Below are 19,579 nucleotides of genomic sequence, written 5' to 3' on the forward strand. Positions count from 1 at the left end.
ACGTCTAGTTAGTCTACTGAAAATAGTGTATCCATTCTGGATTTGATTCTAGTCTTACAGTAAACTTCTGTTATTCAAATCTTCCAGGTTGCTTTTTATTTAAAATCATGAAAATCCAGTATTCTAGAGCGTCTTCTACAAATGTACTTTGCAATTTTCTAATACTAAGGAGTACAGTACTTAAAAAAAAAAAATTAAAAAAAAAAAAAAAATTCAGAAGGTACATTTTGTTCAAATTAAACCAAATGGGTAGCAAAAGATATAGGGGATTATTTTGAGTTTGGGTGATATCGATTCAGCCGTTCGTCATGAAAATCAGGAGAGATGTACAACGGGCGGCTGAATCGCTATCACCTGTTTTACACTATTGCCCAAAGTCAAAGTTACTCCCATACAGTCTAAATTTCACTTGTATTTCCAAACTAAAAAATTGTTTTGATGGTGTTACTTGAAAGTTCAGGTATAGAAATACAACTGCATTAAATTTGACTTTCCCATTTTATGTTTATTTTAAATTTCAGTGGGCAATTTAAATTTACCAGTATTTTTCATTAGAAACTTATATGTGAAACATTTTAAGTTTTTATTATGAAGTTGATAATTTTCTGTTAAACTGTTTCTGAAAGAGCAGGATCGGCTCTTGCTCGTTTTCAGCTTGTAGAAGCAAAGCTATTTTGGCAGCTCCTCGATAATCATCCGTGATACTGAGTTCCAGCCTGTAGAAGCATCACCTTGTGAGTAGCCAGCTGAGCACAGCCCAACCCAGACTGACACGTCCACAAGTCCAGCATTGATTCCTTCACACAGCCCTTCCACTGGTGAAAAATTGAATAGAAATTTGTTAGAAACGTGCAAAGAACAAACATAACAAACTTAAAGATTTTTTTAAACAAAGCTGCAGTATGAGCCCAGGTTCCTTCTGAAGAAAAGCATTACATTATAAACCACACCAAGATTTCCCACTAATTTTTTGCAGGGTACTTTCCCCAATTCTCCCCACATACATACTCACACAAGTGATATAGATAAACTAAGTGAGTGGGCAGTAAGGTGACAGATGGAGTATAATGTAGGGAAATGTGAGGTTATTCACTTTGATAGGAAGAATAGAAAAACAATATATTTTAAATGGTGAGAAACTTTCAAATGTTGGTGTTCAGAAAGATTTGGGTGTCCTCGTGCAAGAAACACAAAAAGCTAGCATGCAGGTACAGCAAGCAATAAGGAAGGTAACTGGCATGTTGGCCTTTATATGCAAGGGGGTTGGAGTATAAGAGTAAGGAATTCTTGCTACAATTGTACAGGGCTTTGGTGAGACCACACCTGGCGTACTGTGCACAGTTTTGGTCTCCTTATCTAAGGAAGGATATACTTGCCTTGGAGGCGGTGCAACGAAGGTTCACTAGATTGATTCCTGGGATGAGAGGGCTGTCCTATGATGAAAGATTGTGTAGAATGGGCCTATACTCTGGCTTTTAGAAGAATGAGAGGTGATCTCATTGAAACATAAGATTCTGAAGGGGATTGACAGGGTAGATGCTGAGAGGTTGTTTCCCCTGGCTGAAGTGTCTAGGACTAGGGGGCACAATCTCAGGATAAGGGGTAGGCCATTAAAGACCGAGATGAGGAGGAATTTCTTCACTCAGAGGGTTGTGAATCTTTGGAATTCTCTACCCCAGAGGGCTGTGAATGCTGAGTCTTTGAGTATATTCAAGGCTGAGATAGATATGGAGATCGGGCAGGAAAGTGGAGTTGAGGTCAATGATCAGCCATGATCTTATTGAATGGCGGAGCATGCTCGAGGGGCCATATGGCCTACTCCTGCTCTTATTTCTTATGTTCTTATAACAATTTTCCATTTTTATATTTCAGTTTTCAATGCTTTTTCCCCATTTAATTTTCTACTCAATGCTGAAAGTAATCACTAATGTGGGGAGGTGGCTCCAAAGATGTAGGAAGACCATTGGAGCCACATCCAATTTACCATTCTTCATGTGCCAGTAGACAACAATTGTCCACATAAAGTTTATTGGCAGGAGGAGTGTGCACTTTAGCCAAGCCTGATTCTGACTTCCACATACTTAGACTTTTTCTATCAAGCTGTCACTGGATATTGACCAGGAGTTAGAAACCTGGGCCTAGAAATTCAAGGGTAAGAAACTTGAGCCTAGTAATTCAGGAGTTAGAAACCTGGGCCTAGAAATTGATGAGCAAGAGGACCATGCAAAGTTGATCCTCTTGCGTCATCAGGACGTGTGCTGAGGATGCCAGTCCTACCCCAAGAGGGAGCCTGCTGCTCGTGAAGAAGATGGAAATCATCTGGCAAGACACTGGAGCAACTGTGAGTCTTGGAGAGGGGGGAGGAGATCAGGAGGGTGACGAGTGATGTTCCCACTCACTTTTTGGATGCGTGACCCATTCAAATTTCCATGCATGTGTGGTTTTTCCATTTAAAAGCTGCTGAGGGCCTGCGTGGGACCTCCAGACTGCTGCGTGGTCGCGCAGCTTAAAGGGAACATTGGTGACACATGGTGGTCAGCAGCAGCCCGCAGTTTTAATGTGGAGTAAGAAGGAGCACTCCTGACTCCACATTCAGGTAAGCATAAAATGGTTTACACTTAGCTTTTTGGTGGTAACCTCCAGTGGTTCCTTCAAAGACCACTGGTTTGGCTGCCGTGCATCTGAAATACGCATTAGGCCCCCGATTTGCATAGGCAATGGGCCTAATGCCTGTTTCAGGTGGGTGTCTTGAACACAACAGGGTTCCCTAACCAATATGGTGCGCATCACATACCTGGTGTGAATGAGCACCCATATGCCATATGAAACCCTTCGGTGCCCATTTTTCACCTGAAAAATGGATGCTGAATGATTCAATTTCTAGGCCCTTATGTTTTTTCCTCCCTCTTTAGCCCAGTGACCCCAAAACTGTAGCGAATCTGCTAGCGCCCCCGCTGAAATCAGCAGAGCCCAGGGATTTAACTTTGCAATGTTTACTATAATAGATTCTTACACAAGCATATTTTTACAGAATAAATAACTAGCAGCTGAATGCTGGAAATACTCAGGTCAGGCAGCATCTGTGGAGAGAGAAACAGGAGTTAACTTTTCAGGTCGATGACCCTTCGTCAGAACTGGAAAAAGTTAGAGATGTAACAGGTTTTAAGCAAGTGCAGGGGCAGGGAAAGGGGGGAGGGGAGAGGAAAGAACAAAAGGGAAGGTCTGTGATAGGGTGGAACTCAGGAGGGAGTAAATGACAAAAGGGATGATGGTGCAAGGCAAAGGGAGATGGTAATTGGACAAGTAAAGAAACCAAAGATGAGTCTGGAAGAGGTATAAATGGAAATGGCAGAATCATCAACAGCTGCCATGTGAAAAAATAGGGGCAGAGGATATGGACTGAAATTGTTGAACTCGATGTTGAGTCCAGAAGGCTGTAAAGTCTAATCGAAAGATGAGGTGCTGTTCCTCGAGCTTAGTTTCAGATTTAACTAAATCACTTTCAAACTCAATATAAAATTCTATCATATTAATGTCACTCTTCCTTAAAGGCCCCTTTACTACAAGGTTATTAATTAACCCTTTCTCATTGCACAATACTAGATCTAAAATAGCCTGTTGCCTAGTTGGTTCCTCAACATTCTGATCTAGAAAAGTATCTTGCATATACATGCCATGAATTCATCCTCCACACTATTACTGCAAATTTGGTTTGCCCAGTCTATATGTAGATTAAAGTCCCCCATGGTCACTGTATTACCCTTGTTACATGCGCCTCTAATTTCCTGATTTATGCTCTGCCCAACATTACAACTCCTGTTTGGGGGCCCATAAACAGCTCCCACCAATGTTTTCTGCCCTTTGCTGTTTCTTAGCTCCACCCAAACTGATTCTACTTCTTGATATTCGGAGCCAAGATCCTTTCTCTCTACTAACTTTATCCCATCCTTTATCAGGGCTACCCCTATCTCTTCTAAAAGTTAAGTATCCTGGAATATTTAGTTCCCAACCTTGGCCATTTTGCAACCATGTCTCCGTTATGGCTATTAGATCAAACCTGTTCATTTCTATCTGCGCTATTAATTCATCTATTTTGTTGCGAATGCTTCGCACATTCAGATATAGTGCCTTTAGCTTTGACTTATTTTTATTTTTCCCTGATGTCGCTTTAGTCACTGATGCCCTATTACCTTTGTTACTCTCTCTGTCCCTTCCTGACCCACTCTGCTTATTTTTACCCAAAACTCTGCTCTGCTCTAGAGCCTTGACATTTCTCTTGCTGCTTTTAAATTTACTCTTTCCTGAATCCTCCCACCACTGCCCCCCTCCTCCCTCTTCATTAGTTTAAAGCCCTGTCTACTGCCCTAGTTATTCGGTTCGCCAGGACACTAGTCCCAGCCCGGTTTAAGTGGTGTGTGTCCTAACGGAACAGCTCCCTCTTTCCCCAGTACTGGTGTCAGTGCCCCATGAACTGAAACCCCTTCCTCCCACATCACTCTGTGCCACGCATCCCATCCCTTCCCCTTTCAGCATTCCGAAGGGACTGCTCCCTCCGTGACACCCTGGTCCACTCCTCAATCACTCCCAACACACCCTCCCCTTCGCCCGGCACCCTCCCGTGCAAGCGCAGGAGATGCAACACATGCCCTTTTACCTCCTCCCCACGGCCCAGGGCTCCAAACACTCCTTCCAGGTGAAACAGCAATTTACTTGTACTTCTTGCAATTTAGTATACTGTATTCGCTGCTCATGATGCGGTCTCCTCTACATTGGGGAGACCAAACGCAGATTGGGTGACCCCGAGCTTCCGGTCGCCTGTCACTTTAATTCTCCGCTCCACTCCCACTCTGACCTCTCCATCCTCGGCCTCTTACACTGTTCCAACGAAGCTCAACGTAAGCTCGAGGAACAGCACCTCATCTTTCGATTAGGCACTTTACAGCCTTCTGGACTCAACATTAACAATTTCAGACTGTAACCTCTGCCCCTATTTTTTCACATGGCAGCGGTTGATGATGCTGCCATTGTCATTCACAGCTCTTCTAGACTTGCCTTTTGTTTCTTTACTTGTCCCATTACCATCTCCTTTTGCCTTGCACCATCATCCCTTTTGTCATTTAATCTCTCCTGCCTTCCACCATATCACAGACCTTCCTTTTGTTCTTTCCTCTCCTCCCCTCCCCCCTTTCCCTGCCCCTGCACTTGCTTAAAACCTGTTACATCTCTAACTTTTTCCAGTCTTGACGAAAGGTCATCGACCTGAAACGTTAACTCTGTTTCTCTCTCCACAAATGCTGCCTGACCTGCTGAGTATTTCCAGCATTTTCTGTTTTTATTTCAGATTTCCAGCAGCTGCAGTATTTTGCTTTTGTATTAGTGTGTTTCAAAACTAACCTGATGATGTGCGATGTATATTAATGGTAGAGTTGAATTCTGGGCTTCCTTGATCAAGATAGACGATGGCTTCAATTGGCAGCGGACCACTGCACTCAGCCCCATTAAACGTAAAGTACCAGCGCTGACAGCAGGCACTCTTGCATTTCAGACGAAGGGAGCCGGTGAACAGTACTCTGAGAGCACTGTCTGTGCGCAGCTTGGTGAATGTGCATTCCTGAGGCAAGACACAAATAGGCATAAAGTCAAGTGTCAAAATATCGTGCATATGCTCTGACTTTGTAAATCACATTCTCTTCTATCAGTTAAACTCCACATACAAATAGATGAATCTATAAAGGCAAAACTCATCCATTGTCCCTTTAAAAACTTCATGTACACTTAGTGCCACTTCACCATACAGTTCATCTGGTAAACTTGGCTACAATAAACCTTATTTTTGCACATTTCACATCTACCTATTTGTGAAAATAAAGCCCACTTGAATGTTTGTCCTTCCAATAATACCATCATGCACATGCTAGATATAGAGTGAGATTACTACTAAGATTGAGACCATCCGTTCAGCTGCCTCTGCCGTTTCCCTCTCCCTAGACCACCAAGCCAAACTTCCACCAAGGTTCCCCCCTGCCCTAACCCTGAACTTGCATCTTTATCTAGTTTCTCTCCTATCTCCCTCATGCCCTCTCCAAGTTCATCTTGTCCAGGAGACCCAGCTCTTGCTCACTTGACCCTATTCCCAACAAGGTGCTGACCACCCAACTTCCCTTCCCAGCCCCCATGTTAGCAGATATTGTAAACGGTTCTCTCTCCTCAGGTACTGCCCCTCACCCTTCAAATCTGCCATCATCACCCCTCTCAAACAACCCTTGATCCCTCTGTCCATGCAAACTGCTGCTCCATCGCCAACCTCCCTTTACACTCCAAAGTCCTTGAATGTATTGTTGCCTCCCAAATCGGTGCCGATCTTTTCCGCAACTCCATGTTTGAATCCCTCCAATCAGGTCTCCGCCCCTCCACAGCAGTGAAACAGTCCTTATCAAAGTCACAAATGACATCCTATGTGAGTGACTGTGGTAAACTATCCCTCCTCAGTAATGTTCCCGTTAAGCTGTGCTGCCACGCAGTGCTCTGGGGGTCCTGCATTTTTAATTAATTTCTTATAAAGAAGAAAGTAAGAAAGACTTGCATTTATATAGCACCTTTCATGACCACCGGATGTCTCAAAGCGCTTTACAGTCAATGAAATACTTTTTGAAGTGTAGTCACTGTTGTAATGTGGGACTCGCGGCAGCCAATTTGCGCATAGCAAGCTCCCACTAACAGCAATGTGATAATGACCAGATAATCTGTTTTTATTATGTTAGTTGAGGGAAAATATTGGCCAGGACACTGGGGATAACTCCCCTACTCTTCTTCGAAATAGTGCCATGGGATCTTTTATGTCCACCTGAGAGAGCAGACTGGGCCTTGGTTTAGCGTCTCATCCGAAAGACAGCACCTCCGACAGTGCAACACTCCCTCAGTACTGCACTGGAGTGTCGGCCTAGATTTATGTGCTCAAGTCCCAGGAGTGAGACTTGAATCCTCAATGTGTTAAAATTAATCAATATACCCTTCTCATGCTTCATCCGAATCTCAGAGCACATTGCAGATAAAGAGCTGGGTAAGTGTATTATCAATGTCAAAAATATGATAATGTAAACAAACTAAACTTGACCTCCACACTCTTCCGCTTCCAACAGGGGTCATTAGTCGAGATTGTTTTCCCCTTCTTCCTAGCCCAGGGAACTGGGAGCAAATGCAGCACCCTCATTGCTTCTCTAGCTGAAATAAGCCAACACAGCAGCGACCAGAGATTGAACCTAGGATCTTCCAAGTAGGTATAGCTTAATACCACACTCTGCCAAGCTTTAACCCACTACACAACCTCTCACCAACACTGACCCTCAAAATTGAGAATCTTTTAAGAAATGAAGAATTTCAATCATGTGAGTATGATACATTTATTTATAACATTTTGTAGGAGAGGGGTGAATTTCATGCTTATCCAACTGAAAGAAGTCCGTGCTGGAGAATGGAACATACCCCCTGTTTGGCATGCAATTTCAGTGTCATCGACTTATTAAGAGATCAAGAGATTAATTTTCTCCTTCACTGCCTGGGCAAAAATCTGAGAGTGGATTGCTGGCCCATTGTAGAACCTGCTCGATTTACTCCCATTGTCATTAGTGGAATGCACATCGGACAAGCTCAACAACTGGCGGGCGATCTGTTCCATCAAGTTGGAGGGGTGAAGATGAAAGTTATACCCCAAGGGACTTATCTTCCTCTGATGGACACATGGGTGTATAAGTGGTAATGGTATCCATGGTCAAATTCATAAGACATCTGTCTCTTGTTACAGTTGCTTATTGGATGCACCATGTTGTTATGTCATCTGATATACACACAAACACAAAAAGTGCTCAGAGATGGGGTAAGAGGCTGAAAGTGCACTATATAAATGGAAGGACCACCATGGACCCCCCCCCCCCCACCCCGAATTCTGCACCAATTCTCTACCACTGAACGACTTTACATTGTATTTACAGCACAGAAACAGGCCAGTCGGCCCAACAGGTCCATGCCAGCGTTTATGCTCCACACGACCCTCCTCCCACCCTTCTTCATCTCACCCCATCAATGTATCCTTCTATTCCTTTTTCCCTCATGTGTTTATCCAGCTTCCCCTTAAATGCATCTATGCAAGTCACCTCAACTACTCCCTGTGGTAGCGAGTTCCACATTCTAACCACCTGATGTAAGGGAGAATATTTGGGGGATCAATGTACCAATATGTTAAATTGAAATTATCTCATGAATAGCTTTGTATCAGCCTCCATTTTTATTGATGCTTAAAAAGAGGCATTTTAAAGGGTATGGGGAATGAGCTGGAGAGTGGCATTTGTAAGGTTCGCAAAATTCTACAGATTCCCCCAAACCAAGAAAAGAGATTTTGGACTGTTTAAGAAGAATATTGGGCAGAAAAGAGGCTTAAAGTTAAAACCCCAGGATTTTGGTTATTTTAAAAGGACATGTCCAGGCCTGTGGAAGGCTGCGACAAGAGTTGGGATGGGCCCCTGTAAAACAAACAGTTTGAGTATTGGCATAGGCCAGATTGTCTGGACCGTCTCAGTCATTCCACATAAATGACAATAGGCCTACGGAAGGACAGTTCCCGCCATAATTACAGAGCCATCAAGAATATGAATAATACAGTACATGCCACTGATCAACAAAAGGGACCCTGACCCCAACAGGAGAAGACAAAACTCACTAATCGGACAAGAGTTTAAACAGCCATTAAACACTAATTTAAGTTTTGGCGAACCATCCCGAAACTAGTTTACGCCAACTTAAGTCAATTTAAAAGTAGATGGGACCAGCCCGGAACTCGTTAAAGAATTTTAAACTGTTAACGTTAACGAGCCTGCCAAAATTAACAATGGGCCAGAGAAAATTTGGCGGGCAGATGAGCAAGGCCTCAAATGGTATAATTGAGGCCTGCTTTTACACACAGACGGTTATTCGGACAGGAGAGTGAAGTTGAAGGTACAGTTCATACAGACAGAGGCACAGCTCATTCGAAAGACATCAGCCTCGGGACAATCAACCAATGGAAGGACAACAGAAGGAGAACGGAAAGGAATCGCGGCAACCAAGGGCCCCAAGAAACAAACAACGATATTACCAACAACTAGGTAATATTGGGCCACCGCGACCAACAAGAAACCAACCTGGAAGAAACCAAAGATTTGCAAGTTTGTTTCCACTCTACAAGCTATCCTGACTTACCCCTGGGTAAGATTTGATGAAAAAGACTCTAAACCCGATAGATCCAAATACACACCCGACCGCATCAGCAGACACGCGAAGACTGAAAAACCAACGCAGGTGAAGTCTTCCACCACGTCCGGGGTACGGCAGGCCCCAACCGCCACACCTAAGAGAACCCCGAAATCGCGAACCTCAACAACTGTCAAGAAAGTCGTTTGGTGAGCATTTGCCTTGTCCTCTGGAGGGGTGAAGTATTCTGTCTATTGTTATTCTCCCTCGTATATTCCGAAGTGTTCCCCCTTTTAGAGTGATAAGATTATTGTGTTGTGTATATTTTCTTGTCTCAAATAAATCCAAGTTCTTTTCACCAACTCAGTTGTCTGTTGCAATTTCATTACAACCCCCAAATAAGTCCAGGTCTAGAACCAAGGGAGTGGGAGCGATTCGAACCGCTCATAAAAGTCAGAGGTGAAGCTGACCCACACACCACCCCTTACACATTAGACTCGATGGCTCATGTGGAGACAAACACCAGTCCAAAATTGATGGGCCAAATGGCCTCTTCCTGTGCTGTAGCATTCTATGATTCTATCGGGGTCAAGGAGCTCTGAAGGCAGTTTTGTTCTCATGACCCACTACAGAGGTTGAACACTATGAAGTGTTTCTGTGGATCCAGGTACCAGTGTTACAGTAGTTGAATCTTTAGTGGAACTTGACAATTGGGTAAATGTCTCCAGGGACCAAGCCCAAATGAGCCAATTCTTTTAGACACAGATATGTGAATATCAGCCACAGACACTTGCTGAAATTCTCACCTAAAGGGCAAGACTGCTGTACCTCATAATAATCGCATTTTGGTAATATCTGAGAATGTTATGGGGGCACTTATGAAGGCTATTTGGAATTATTGTGTGCAAGAGCTAAAACACTGTGCCTTAAATGATACCGGTGTATCTATGGACATTGTTAGTGAATGTCCAGGCAAGTTAACACTGAAAAACATAACTTTTTGTCAACATTCCTTCAAGTGATGTGGATAGCTTTAATATACTGTGACATCTGTGACTTTTTCTCACACTGAGTCTGAAGCCTCTGGCCATAAGTCAAGTATTTTGGCTTCTAAAAAAACTGTAGCATCAACAATGCTCTGCTTTTCTCCAGACTTCAGTGCTAAATGTCAGCTTTGAAATCCTGCAGGCTCACAAGATGTAATACTTTCCTCGAGGTGCACTCACCTGCTGGAGACATTCCTATTGAGGTCGTGAACCGGGTGCTGAGCCTTCATTGCACTTGTGCTCCATGTTGGAATTATTAGGAGAAATTACTAGATTGACTTGACCTTTTGGTAATCTTGTATTTCTCATGCTCATAATGTAATTCAGACATTTTAGCCTCTAATGTTACGGAGTCTCTGGAGTCTCTGTTTCTTTAACTTTCCTAAATATGTTGGTAGAATTTGCAGATTAAATCATGGAGTTGCATGGGACAATTTTCCGATGAAGCTGGTGGGAATTGCCCCCACTGTACAGACATTAAGTATGGATCTGTGCAGTAAGGATTACAATAACATACTTTTAGTTAGCATCCTTCATATAGAAGAATGTCTCAAAATACTTTAGAAGGAGGAAGAGGAAAATGCTGAACAAAAAAAATTAGAGGAGAGGTAGACTGGAGACACCATTGAAGATATAGGAATAGGTTTTAAGGAGGCTTTTGAAGAAAGCGAAAGAGGTAGTAAGATGGAGTGGCTGAAGGATTGACCTCTTATGGTGAAGTGGAGGAAGCCGGAAATGAAGTCGGACTAGAGTGTGGGCTGAGACGCATAGCTGGAGAAGATCATTGACATGACAAAAGGGCGGCTGTGGTGGGATTTGAAAACTAAGAAAAGGACCTTGAAATTTATAGGCTTGAGAATGGAAAACCAGTGGCGTGTAGCAAAGATAGAGGTGACGAACATACAAACTCTGCAAGAGAAGACCAAGATATAGGGGGTAAAATTGGGTTGCGCCCCCTTTGGGGCGCTAACTTTGCCAGGGTGCTCCTTTTAGCGCCCCGAAAAAGTTAGCGCCCCTGCGCCCAAAATTCACTGGTATCGCACCAAGAAGGAGGCAGGGCGCTACTGGAAGTGCCCCGCCTCCCTCTTGGGGCGCTGCGAGTGAATATCGCGGCCGTATGTGCCGCAGTTTTGCAGGCCTTCCTCCCCTTATTAAAGGGGAGGGGCCTAGCGCAGTGCGACCCGGGGCCCAGCTGGGCCACCAAGGATCGGAGTGCTGGCAAAAGAGCCCGGCACTCAAGAGAAGTGCCGGGCTCACGGAAGGCAGTCGGCACCCTGTGGGGCGGCTGCACAGGAGGCCGGGGACAGCAACGGGGGCAAGTGCTGGCAGACGGCCAGCAACAAAAATGGCCGCCCGGCACCGCCCCTTTAATTTGCGCTGCCCCGGCCGCAGGTAGGCCTCCTTCACCCTGTCGGACATAGCGTCCGGCTGTAAGTCAGGGGAGGGGGCGCTACCGAAGATTGCGGCCGGGGCACTGTGCACGGTGATGATGTCATCACCGGAGGCGCAGCGCCGCGGGGCGCTAAAGTTACCACCGCGGCTAACCTCCCTCTTAGGGTGCTAATGGGAAGCGCAAATCAACCAAATTTTCCCCCCATAGAGTTTTGGATTAACTGACGTCTATGAAGGGTGTGGGGGGGCGGGGGGGGGGGGTGCGGAGAGGTCTGGCAAAGGTGGCATTTGAAAATTCAACCCTTAAGATGAAGGTATGAATTCGGTTTTTGGCAGAGGAATGGGGAAATTAAATGCAGAAGCAAGAAAGCTGTAGAGGTGGCATGCAGCAGAGATAAGTGACCAGATCCGAGGTAAAAAGGGCAGATCATCAAGGCTGCACACCACCTAGTTCATTAGGAGTTTCTTATCCATGGTACAAAACAAATGAAGAATGTATCTGTAACAATAAGTGAGTCATAAGAAAATAAGAGTCTGAATGGGGTAGAGGAGCAGAGGAATCTGGGGGTACAGATGCACAAATCACTAAAAGTAGCGACGCAGGTTAATAAGGCCATATAAAAAGCAAACTAAGCACTGGGGTTCATTTCTAGAGAATAGAATTGAAAAGCAGCAAAATTATATTAAACTTGTATAGAACTTTGATTAGACCGCACTTGGAGTACTGTGAACAGTTCTGGTCACCATATTATAAAAATATAGAGACACTGGAGAAGGTACCAAAAAATTTTACAGGGATAATACCAGAACTGAGAGGTTATACCGATCAGGAAAGATTAAACAGGCTGGGGCTCTTTTCTCTAGAAAAGAGATGACTGAGGGGTGACCTGATAGAGGCCTTTAAGATTATGAATGGGTTTGATAGGGTAGATGTAGAGAAGATGTTTCCACTTGCAGGGGGACAAGAACTAATGGCCATAAATATGAGATAGTCACTAACAAATCCAATAGGGAATTCAGGAGAAACTTCTTTACCAAAAGAGTGGTTAGAATGTGGAACTCACTATCACGGGGAGTGGTTGAGGTGAATAGCATAGATGCATTTAAGGGGAAGCTAGATTAACACATTAGGGAGAAAGAAATAGAAGGATGGGGTGAGTTGAACAAGGTTGGGAGGAGGCTTATGTGGAGCATAAACACCGGCATGGACCTGTTGGGCCGAATGGCCTGTTTCTATGCTGTAAGTACTATGGAATACTTGTCTTTTCATTCTATTTATGTAGGATCTAGTTTTAGCCACAAGGTGGCATAGTGCTAGCAACAGAAGGAACCTCTGCCCGTCTGTACCTGGAGATGGCAGATTGATGTTTATCTTAATTACTTTACTGAATTTCTTTCTATAAAAAAACCTAGATACAATTCTGACTGGATTTATTTTATGGAATAATGCTCTTGTCACATCAAAGGAAATGAAAAGCATGGAGGAATAAAACCTCGATGAATCCTTCCCCTTATTAGTATAATAATTAACTCACAAGCCTGACAGAGTACTGAACTCAATTGTCATATTCCAACCATGCAAAACTGCATGGTTTAATTTTGATCTCCCTTTAACAAGCACTTTTTTTGGAGGCTAACTTTAGCAGACATGTTTTTGCAAGAGGCAAGACTTTGAGTAACAGTTAAAACAATGGAAATCTTACTATCAGTCTTAATCTTAAAATCATGGATTCAAGCAGCACAGAAGGAGGCCATTCAGCCCATCGTGCCTGTGCCGGCTCTTTGAAAAAGCTATCCAATTAGTCCCATTCCCCTGCTCTTTCCGCATAGTCCAGCAATTGTTTCTTTTTCAAGTATTTATCCAATTCCCTTTGAAAGTTACTATTGAATCTGCTTCCACCATCCTTTCAAGCAGTGCATTCCAGACCATAACAACTCACTGCATAAAAAAAATTCTTCTCATCTCCCCTCTGGTTCTTTTGCCAATTACTTTAAATCTGTGTCCTATAGTTACTGACTAATTTCCCACTAGTGGAAACAGTTTCTCCATATCTACTCTATCAAAGCCCATCATAATTTTGAACACTTCTATTAAATCTTTCATTAACTTTCTCTGCTTTAATGAGAACAATCCCAGCTTAGTCATAGAGATATAGAGTCATAATGGCCCATCGAGTCTGTGCCGGCTCTCTGTAGAGCAATCCAGTCAGTCCCATTCCCCCGCTCTATCCCCGTAGCCCTGCAAGTTTATTTCCCTCAAGTGCCTATCCAGTCTCCCCTTGAAAACATTGAGTGTCTCTGTTTCTACCACTTCCGTCGGCAGCGAGTTCCAGGTCCTCACCACTCGCTGCGTAAAAAAGTTTTTCTTCACATCCCCCCCCCCTGTATCTCTTGCCCAAAACCTTAAATCTGTGTCCCCTAGTCCTTGTACCATCAACTAGTGGGAACAGCCTATCCCCGTCTAGCCTATCCAAACCCGTCATAATCTTGCACACCTCTATCAAATCACCCCTCAACCTCCTTTGCTCTGATGAAAACAAATCCAGCTTCTCCAACCTGTCCTTGTAGCTAAGATCCCCCATCCCCGGAACCATTCTGGTAAATCTCCTCTGCACCCTCTCAAGTACCTTCACATCCTTCCTAAAGTATGGTGACCAGAACTGGACGCAATACTCCAGTTGTGGCCTAACCAGCACTTTATAAAGGTTCAGCATAACTTCTCTACTTTTGTACTCAATACCTCTATTTATGAAACTCAAGATCCCATATGCTTTGCTAACCACTCTCTCAATATGTCCTGCCACCTTCAGGGACCTATGCACATTAACTCCCAGGTCCCTCTGTCCCTGCACATTCTTTAAAACTGTGCCATTAAGTGTATATTGCCTCTCCCTGTTCCTTCTGCCAAAATGCATCACCTCACACTTCTCTGTATTAAATTCCATCTGCCACTTGTCTGCCAATTCTGCTAGTCTTTCTATGTCCTGTTGCAGTTGATTGGTATCGTCCTCACTGTTTGCCACACCCCCAGGTTTGGTGTCATAGAAACATAGAAGCTAGGAGCAGGAGTAGGCCATTCGGCCCTTCGAGCCTGCTCCGCCATTCAATGAGACCATGGCTGATCATCCAAATTCAGTACCCTGTCCCTGCCTTCTCCCCATATCCCTTGATCCCTTTAGCCTTAAGAAATATATCCAACTCTTTCTTGAATATATTTGATGAACTGGCCTCCACTGCCCTCTGTGGCAGAGAATTCCACAGGTTCACCACTCTCTGGGTGAAGAAATTCCTCCTCATTTCCGTCCTAAATGGCTTACCCCTTATCCTTAGACTATGACCCCTGGTTTTGGACTCCCCGGCCATCAGAAACATCCTTCCTGCATCTAGTCTGTCCAGGCCTGACAGAATTTTATAGGTTTCGATGAGATCCCCTCTCAATCTTCTAAATTCCAGTGAGTATAAGCCCAATCGACACAATCTCTCCTCATACGTCATTCCTGCCATCCCAGGTATCAGCCTGGTGAATCTTCGCTGCACTCCTTCCATGGCAAGAACATCCTTCCTCAGGTAAGGCGACCAAAACTGCACACAATACTCAAGGGGCGGTCTCACCAAGGCCCTGTACAACTGTAGCAAGACATCCTTGTTCCTGTACTCAAAACCTCTTGCTACGAAGGCCAACATACCATTTGCCTTCTTAACCGCCTGCTGCACCTGCATGCTTACCTTCAGCGACTGGTGCACAAGAACACCCAGGTCTCTTTGCACTTCCCCTTCTCCCAATCTATTGCCATTCAAATAATAATCTGCCTTCCTGTTTTTGCCACCAAAGCGGCAAATTTAGAAATTCTACTCTCTATTCCAATATCCAGGTCATTTAAATATATCAAAAAAAGCTTCTCTAGTCTCTCCACGTAAAAGAAGTTCCTCAACCCTGGTACCATTCTAGTAAATCTCCTCTGCACCTTCTCCAAGGTCTTGACATCCTTCCTAAAGTGTGGTGCCCAGAATTGGACACAATACTCCAGCTGGGGCCTAACCAGTGATTTAAAATTAATGATAGAGGGAAATATACTGTTATAAGTTACAAAAGTCAAGAACATCACAAAGGGGGACCTTTTAAAATACAAAACAAAGGAAAAAGCTCAAATGAAAAGAATAGTGATGCTAAATAATCATTAGAAATTGTGAGTGAATTAAGCAGATAAAATATGGAGAGTGAAATCGGAAAGGAAGCATAGAGAAAGAAAAAGCAAAATGCATATTTAAAGCAGGAATACAAAAGTTTAGACTTATGTTCCAAAAGAAAAGGGCGGAAGTTGGCCACTTGCTTCTTTTACGAATTATCTGGATCAGTAGCTGAAGTTGGGACATATAGATTTCAATCTATACCGAGACTACACCAGGTCAGTAAAACTAAATTTTGACTCTTGATTGGAAATTTTAAATAATTGTTAAGAAACATGATTGTAGTAAAGGTCCAAAGTGGCGTGTGTGTGATACAACAAGTAAGCAGTGGTGTAGTACTACACTCCAGCAGCTTTGTATCAGCCTCCATTTTTATTGATGCTTAAAAAGAGGCATTTTAAAGGGTATGGGGAATGAGCTGGAGAGTGGCATTTGTAAGGTTCGCAAAATTCTACAGATTCCCCCAAACCAAGAAAAGAGATTTTGGACTGTTTAAGAAGAATATTGGGCAGAAAAGAGGCTTAAAGTTAAAACCCCAGGATTTTGGTTATTTTAAAAGGACATGTCCAGGCCTGTGGAAGGCTGCGACAAGAGTTGGGATGGGCCCCTGTAAAACAAACAGTTTGAGTATTGGCATAGGCCAGATTGTCTGGACCGTCTCAGTCATTCCACATAAATGACAATAGGCCTACGGAAGGACAGTTCCCGCCATAATTACAGAGCCATCAAGAATATGAATAATACAGTACATGCCACTGATCAACAAAAGGGACCCTGACCCCAGCAGGAGAAGACAAAACTCACTAATCGGACAAGAGTTTAAACAGCCATTAAACACTAATTTAAGTTTTGGCGAACCATCCCGAAACTAGTTTACGCCAACTTAAGTCAATTTAAAAGTAGATGGGACCAGCCCGGAACTCGTTAAAGAATTTTAAACTGTTAACGTTAACGAGCCTGCCAAAATTAACAATGGGCCAGAGAAAATTTGGCGGGCAGATGAGCAAGGCCTCAAATGGTATAATTGAGGCCTGCTTTTACACACAGACGGTTATTCGGACAGGAGAGTGAAGTTGAAGGTACAGTTCATACAGACAGAGGCACAGCTCATTCGAAAGACATCAGCCTCGGGACAATCAACCAATGGAAGGACAACAGAAGGAGAACGGAAAGGAATCGCGGCAACCAAGGGCCCCAAGAAACAAACAACGATATTACCAACAACTAGGTAATATTGGGCCACCGCGACCAACAAGAAACCAACCTGGAAGAAACCAAAGATTTGCAAGTTTGTTTCCACTCTACAAGCTATCCTGACTTACCCCTGGGTAAGATTTGATGAAAAAGACTCTAAACCCGATAGATCCAAATACACACCCGACCGCATCAGCAGACACGCGAAGACTGAAAAACCAACGCAGGTGAAGTCTTCCACCACGTCCGGGGTACGGCAGGCCCCAACCGCCACACCTAAGAGAACCCCGAAATCGCGAACCTCAACAACTGTCAAGAAAGTCGTTTGGTGAGCATTTGCCTTGTCCTCTGGAGGGGTGAAGTATTCTGTCTATTGTTATTCTCCCTCGTATATTCCGAAGTGTTCCCCCTTTTAGAGTGATAAGATTATTGTGTTGTGTATATTTTCTTGTCTCAAATAAATCCAAGTTCTTTTCACCAACTCAGTTGTCTGTTGCAATTTCATTACAACCCCCAAATAAGTCCAGGTCTAGAACCAAGGGAGTGGGAGCGATTCGAACCGCTCATAAAAGTCAGAGGTGAAGCTGACCCACACACCACCCCTTACACATTAGACTCGATGGCTCATGTGGAGACAAACACCAGTCCAAAATTGATGGGCCAAATGGCCTCTTCCTGTGCTGTAGCATTCTATGATTCTATCGGGGTCAAGGAGCTCTGAAGGCAGTTTTGTTCTCATGACCCACTACAGAGGTTGAACACTATGAAGTGTTTCTGTGGATCCAGGTACCAGTGTTACAGTAGTTGAATCTTTAGTGGAACTTGACAATTGGGTAAATGTCTCCAGGGACCAAGCCCAAATGAGCCAATTCTTTTAGACACAGATATGTGAATATCAGCCACAGACACTTGCTGAAATTCTCACCTAAAGGGCAAGACTGCCGTACCTCATAATAATCGCATTTTGGTAATATCTGAGAATGTTATGGGGGCACTTATGAAGGCTATTTGGAATTATTGTGTGCAAGAGCTAAAACACTGTGCCTTAAATGATACCGGTGTATCTATGGACATTGTTAGTGAATGTCCAGGCAAGTTAACACTGAAAAACATAACTTTTTGTCAACATTCCTTCAAGTGATGTGGATAGCTTTAATATACTGTGACATCTGTGACTTTTTCTCACACTGAGTCTGAAGCCTCTGGCCATAAGTCAAGTATTTTGGCTTCTAAAAAAACTGTAGCATCAACAATGCTCTGCTTTTCTCCAGACTTCAGTGCTAAATGTCAGCTTTGAAATCCTGCAGGCTCACAAGATGTAATACTTTCCTCGAGGTGCACTCACCTGCTGGAGACATTCCTATTGAGGTCGTGAACCGGGTGCTGAGCCTTCATTGCACTTGTGCTCCATGTTGGAATTATTAGGAGAAATTACTAGATTGACTTGACCTTTTGGTAATCTTGTATTTCTCATGCTCATAATGTAATTCAGACATTTTAGCCTCTAATGTTACGGAGTCTCTGGAGTCTCTGTTTCTTTAACTTTCCTAAATATGTTGGTAGAATTTGCAGATTAAATCATGGAGTTGCATGGGACAATTTTCCGATGAAGCTGGTGGGAATTGCCCCCACTGTACAGACATTAAGTATGGATCTGTGCAGTAAGGATTACAATAACATACTTTTAGTTAGCATCCTTCATATAGAAGAATGTCTCAAAATACTTCAGAAGGAGGAAGAGGAAAATGCTGAACAAAAAAAATTAGAGGAGAGGTAGACTGGAGACACCATTGAAGATATAGGAATAGGTTTTAAGGAGGCTTTTGAAGAAAGCGAAAGAGGTAGTAAGATGGAGTGGCTGAAGGATTGACCTCTTATGGTGAAGTGGAGGAAGCCGGAAATGAAGTCGGACTAGAGTGTGGGCTGAGACGCATAGCTGGAGAAGATCATTGACATGACAAAAGGGCGGCTGTGGTGGGATTTGAAAACTAAGAAAAGGACCTTGAAATTTATAGGCTTGAGAATGGAAAACCAGTGGCGTGTAGCAAAGATAGAGGTGACGAACATACAAACTCTGCAAGAGAAGACCAAGATATAGGGGGTAAAATTGGGTTGCGCCCCCTTTGGGGCGCTAACTTTGCCAGGGTGCTCCTTTTAGCGCCCCGAAAAAGTTAGCGCCCCTGCGCCCAAAATTCACTGGTATCGCACCAAGAAGGAGGCAGGGCGCTACTGGAAGTGCCCCACCTCCCTCTTGGGGCGCTGCGAGTGAATATCGCGGCCGTATGTGCCGCAGTTTTGCAGGCCTTCCTCCCCTTATTAAAGGGGAGGGGCCTAGCGCAGTGCGACCCGGGGCCCAGCTGGGCCACCAAGGATCGGAGTGCTGGCAAAAGAGCCCGGCACTCAAGAGAAGTGCCGGGCTCACGGAAGGCAGTCGGCACCCTGTGGGGCGGCTGCACAGGAGGCCGGGGACAGCAACGGGGGCAAGTGCTGGCAGACGGCCAGCAACAAAAATGGCCGCCCGGCACCGCCCCTTTAAT

The 19,579-nt window shown here is 44.1% G+C and overlaps 1 protein-coding gene across 1 annotated transcript in view; it reads right to left on the reverse strand.

Annotated features, from left to right (window-relative positions):
• Positions 1-81: 81 nt before the first annotated feature.
• Positions 82-19,579, reverse strand: part of LOC147115116 (collagen triple helix repeat-containing protein 1-like) — a 59,935-nt gene continuing 40,437 nt past the window's right edge. Inside the window, exons 3-4 of the mRNA XM_085993412.1 lie at positions 5,395-5,611; positions 82-815 (exon numbers count right to left, since the gene is read on the reverse strand). Of these exons, the coding sequence (XP_085849538.1) occupies positions 670-815; positions 5,395-5,611 (363 nt within the window). The 3' untranslated portion in view covers positions 82-669. The remainder of the gene's footprint in view (positions 816-5,394; positions 5,612-19,579) is intronic.

Source organism: Somniosus microcephalus, chromosome 7 (genome assembly GCF_052327205.1).
Source record: "Somniosus microcephalus isolate GS21.2 chromosome 7, FLI_Smic_1.0, whole genome shotgun sequence".
NCBI classification, from domain to species: Eukaryota; Metazoa; Chordata; class Chondrichthyes; order Squaliformes; family Somniosidae; genus Somniosus; species Somniosus microcephalus.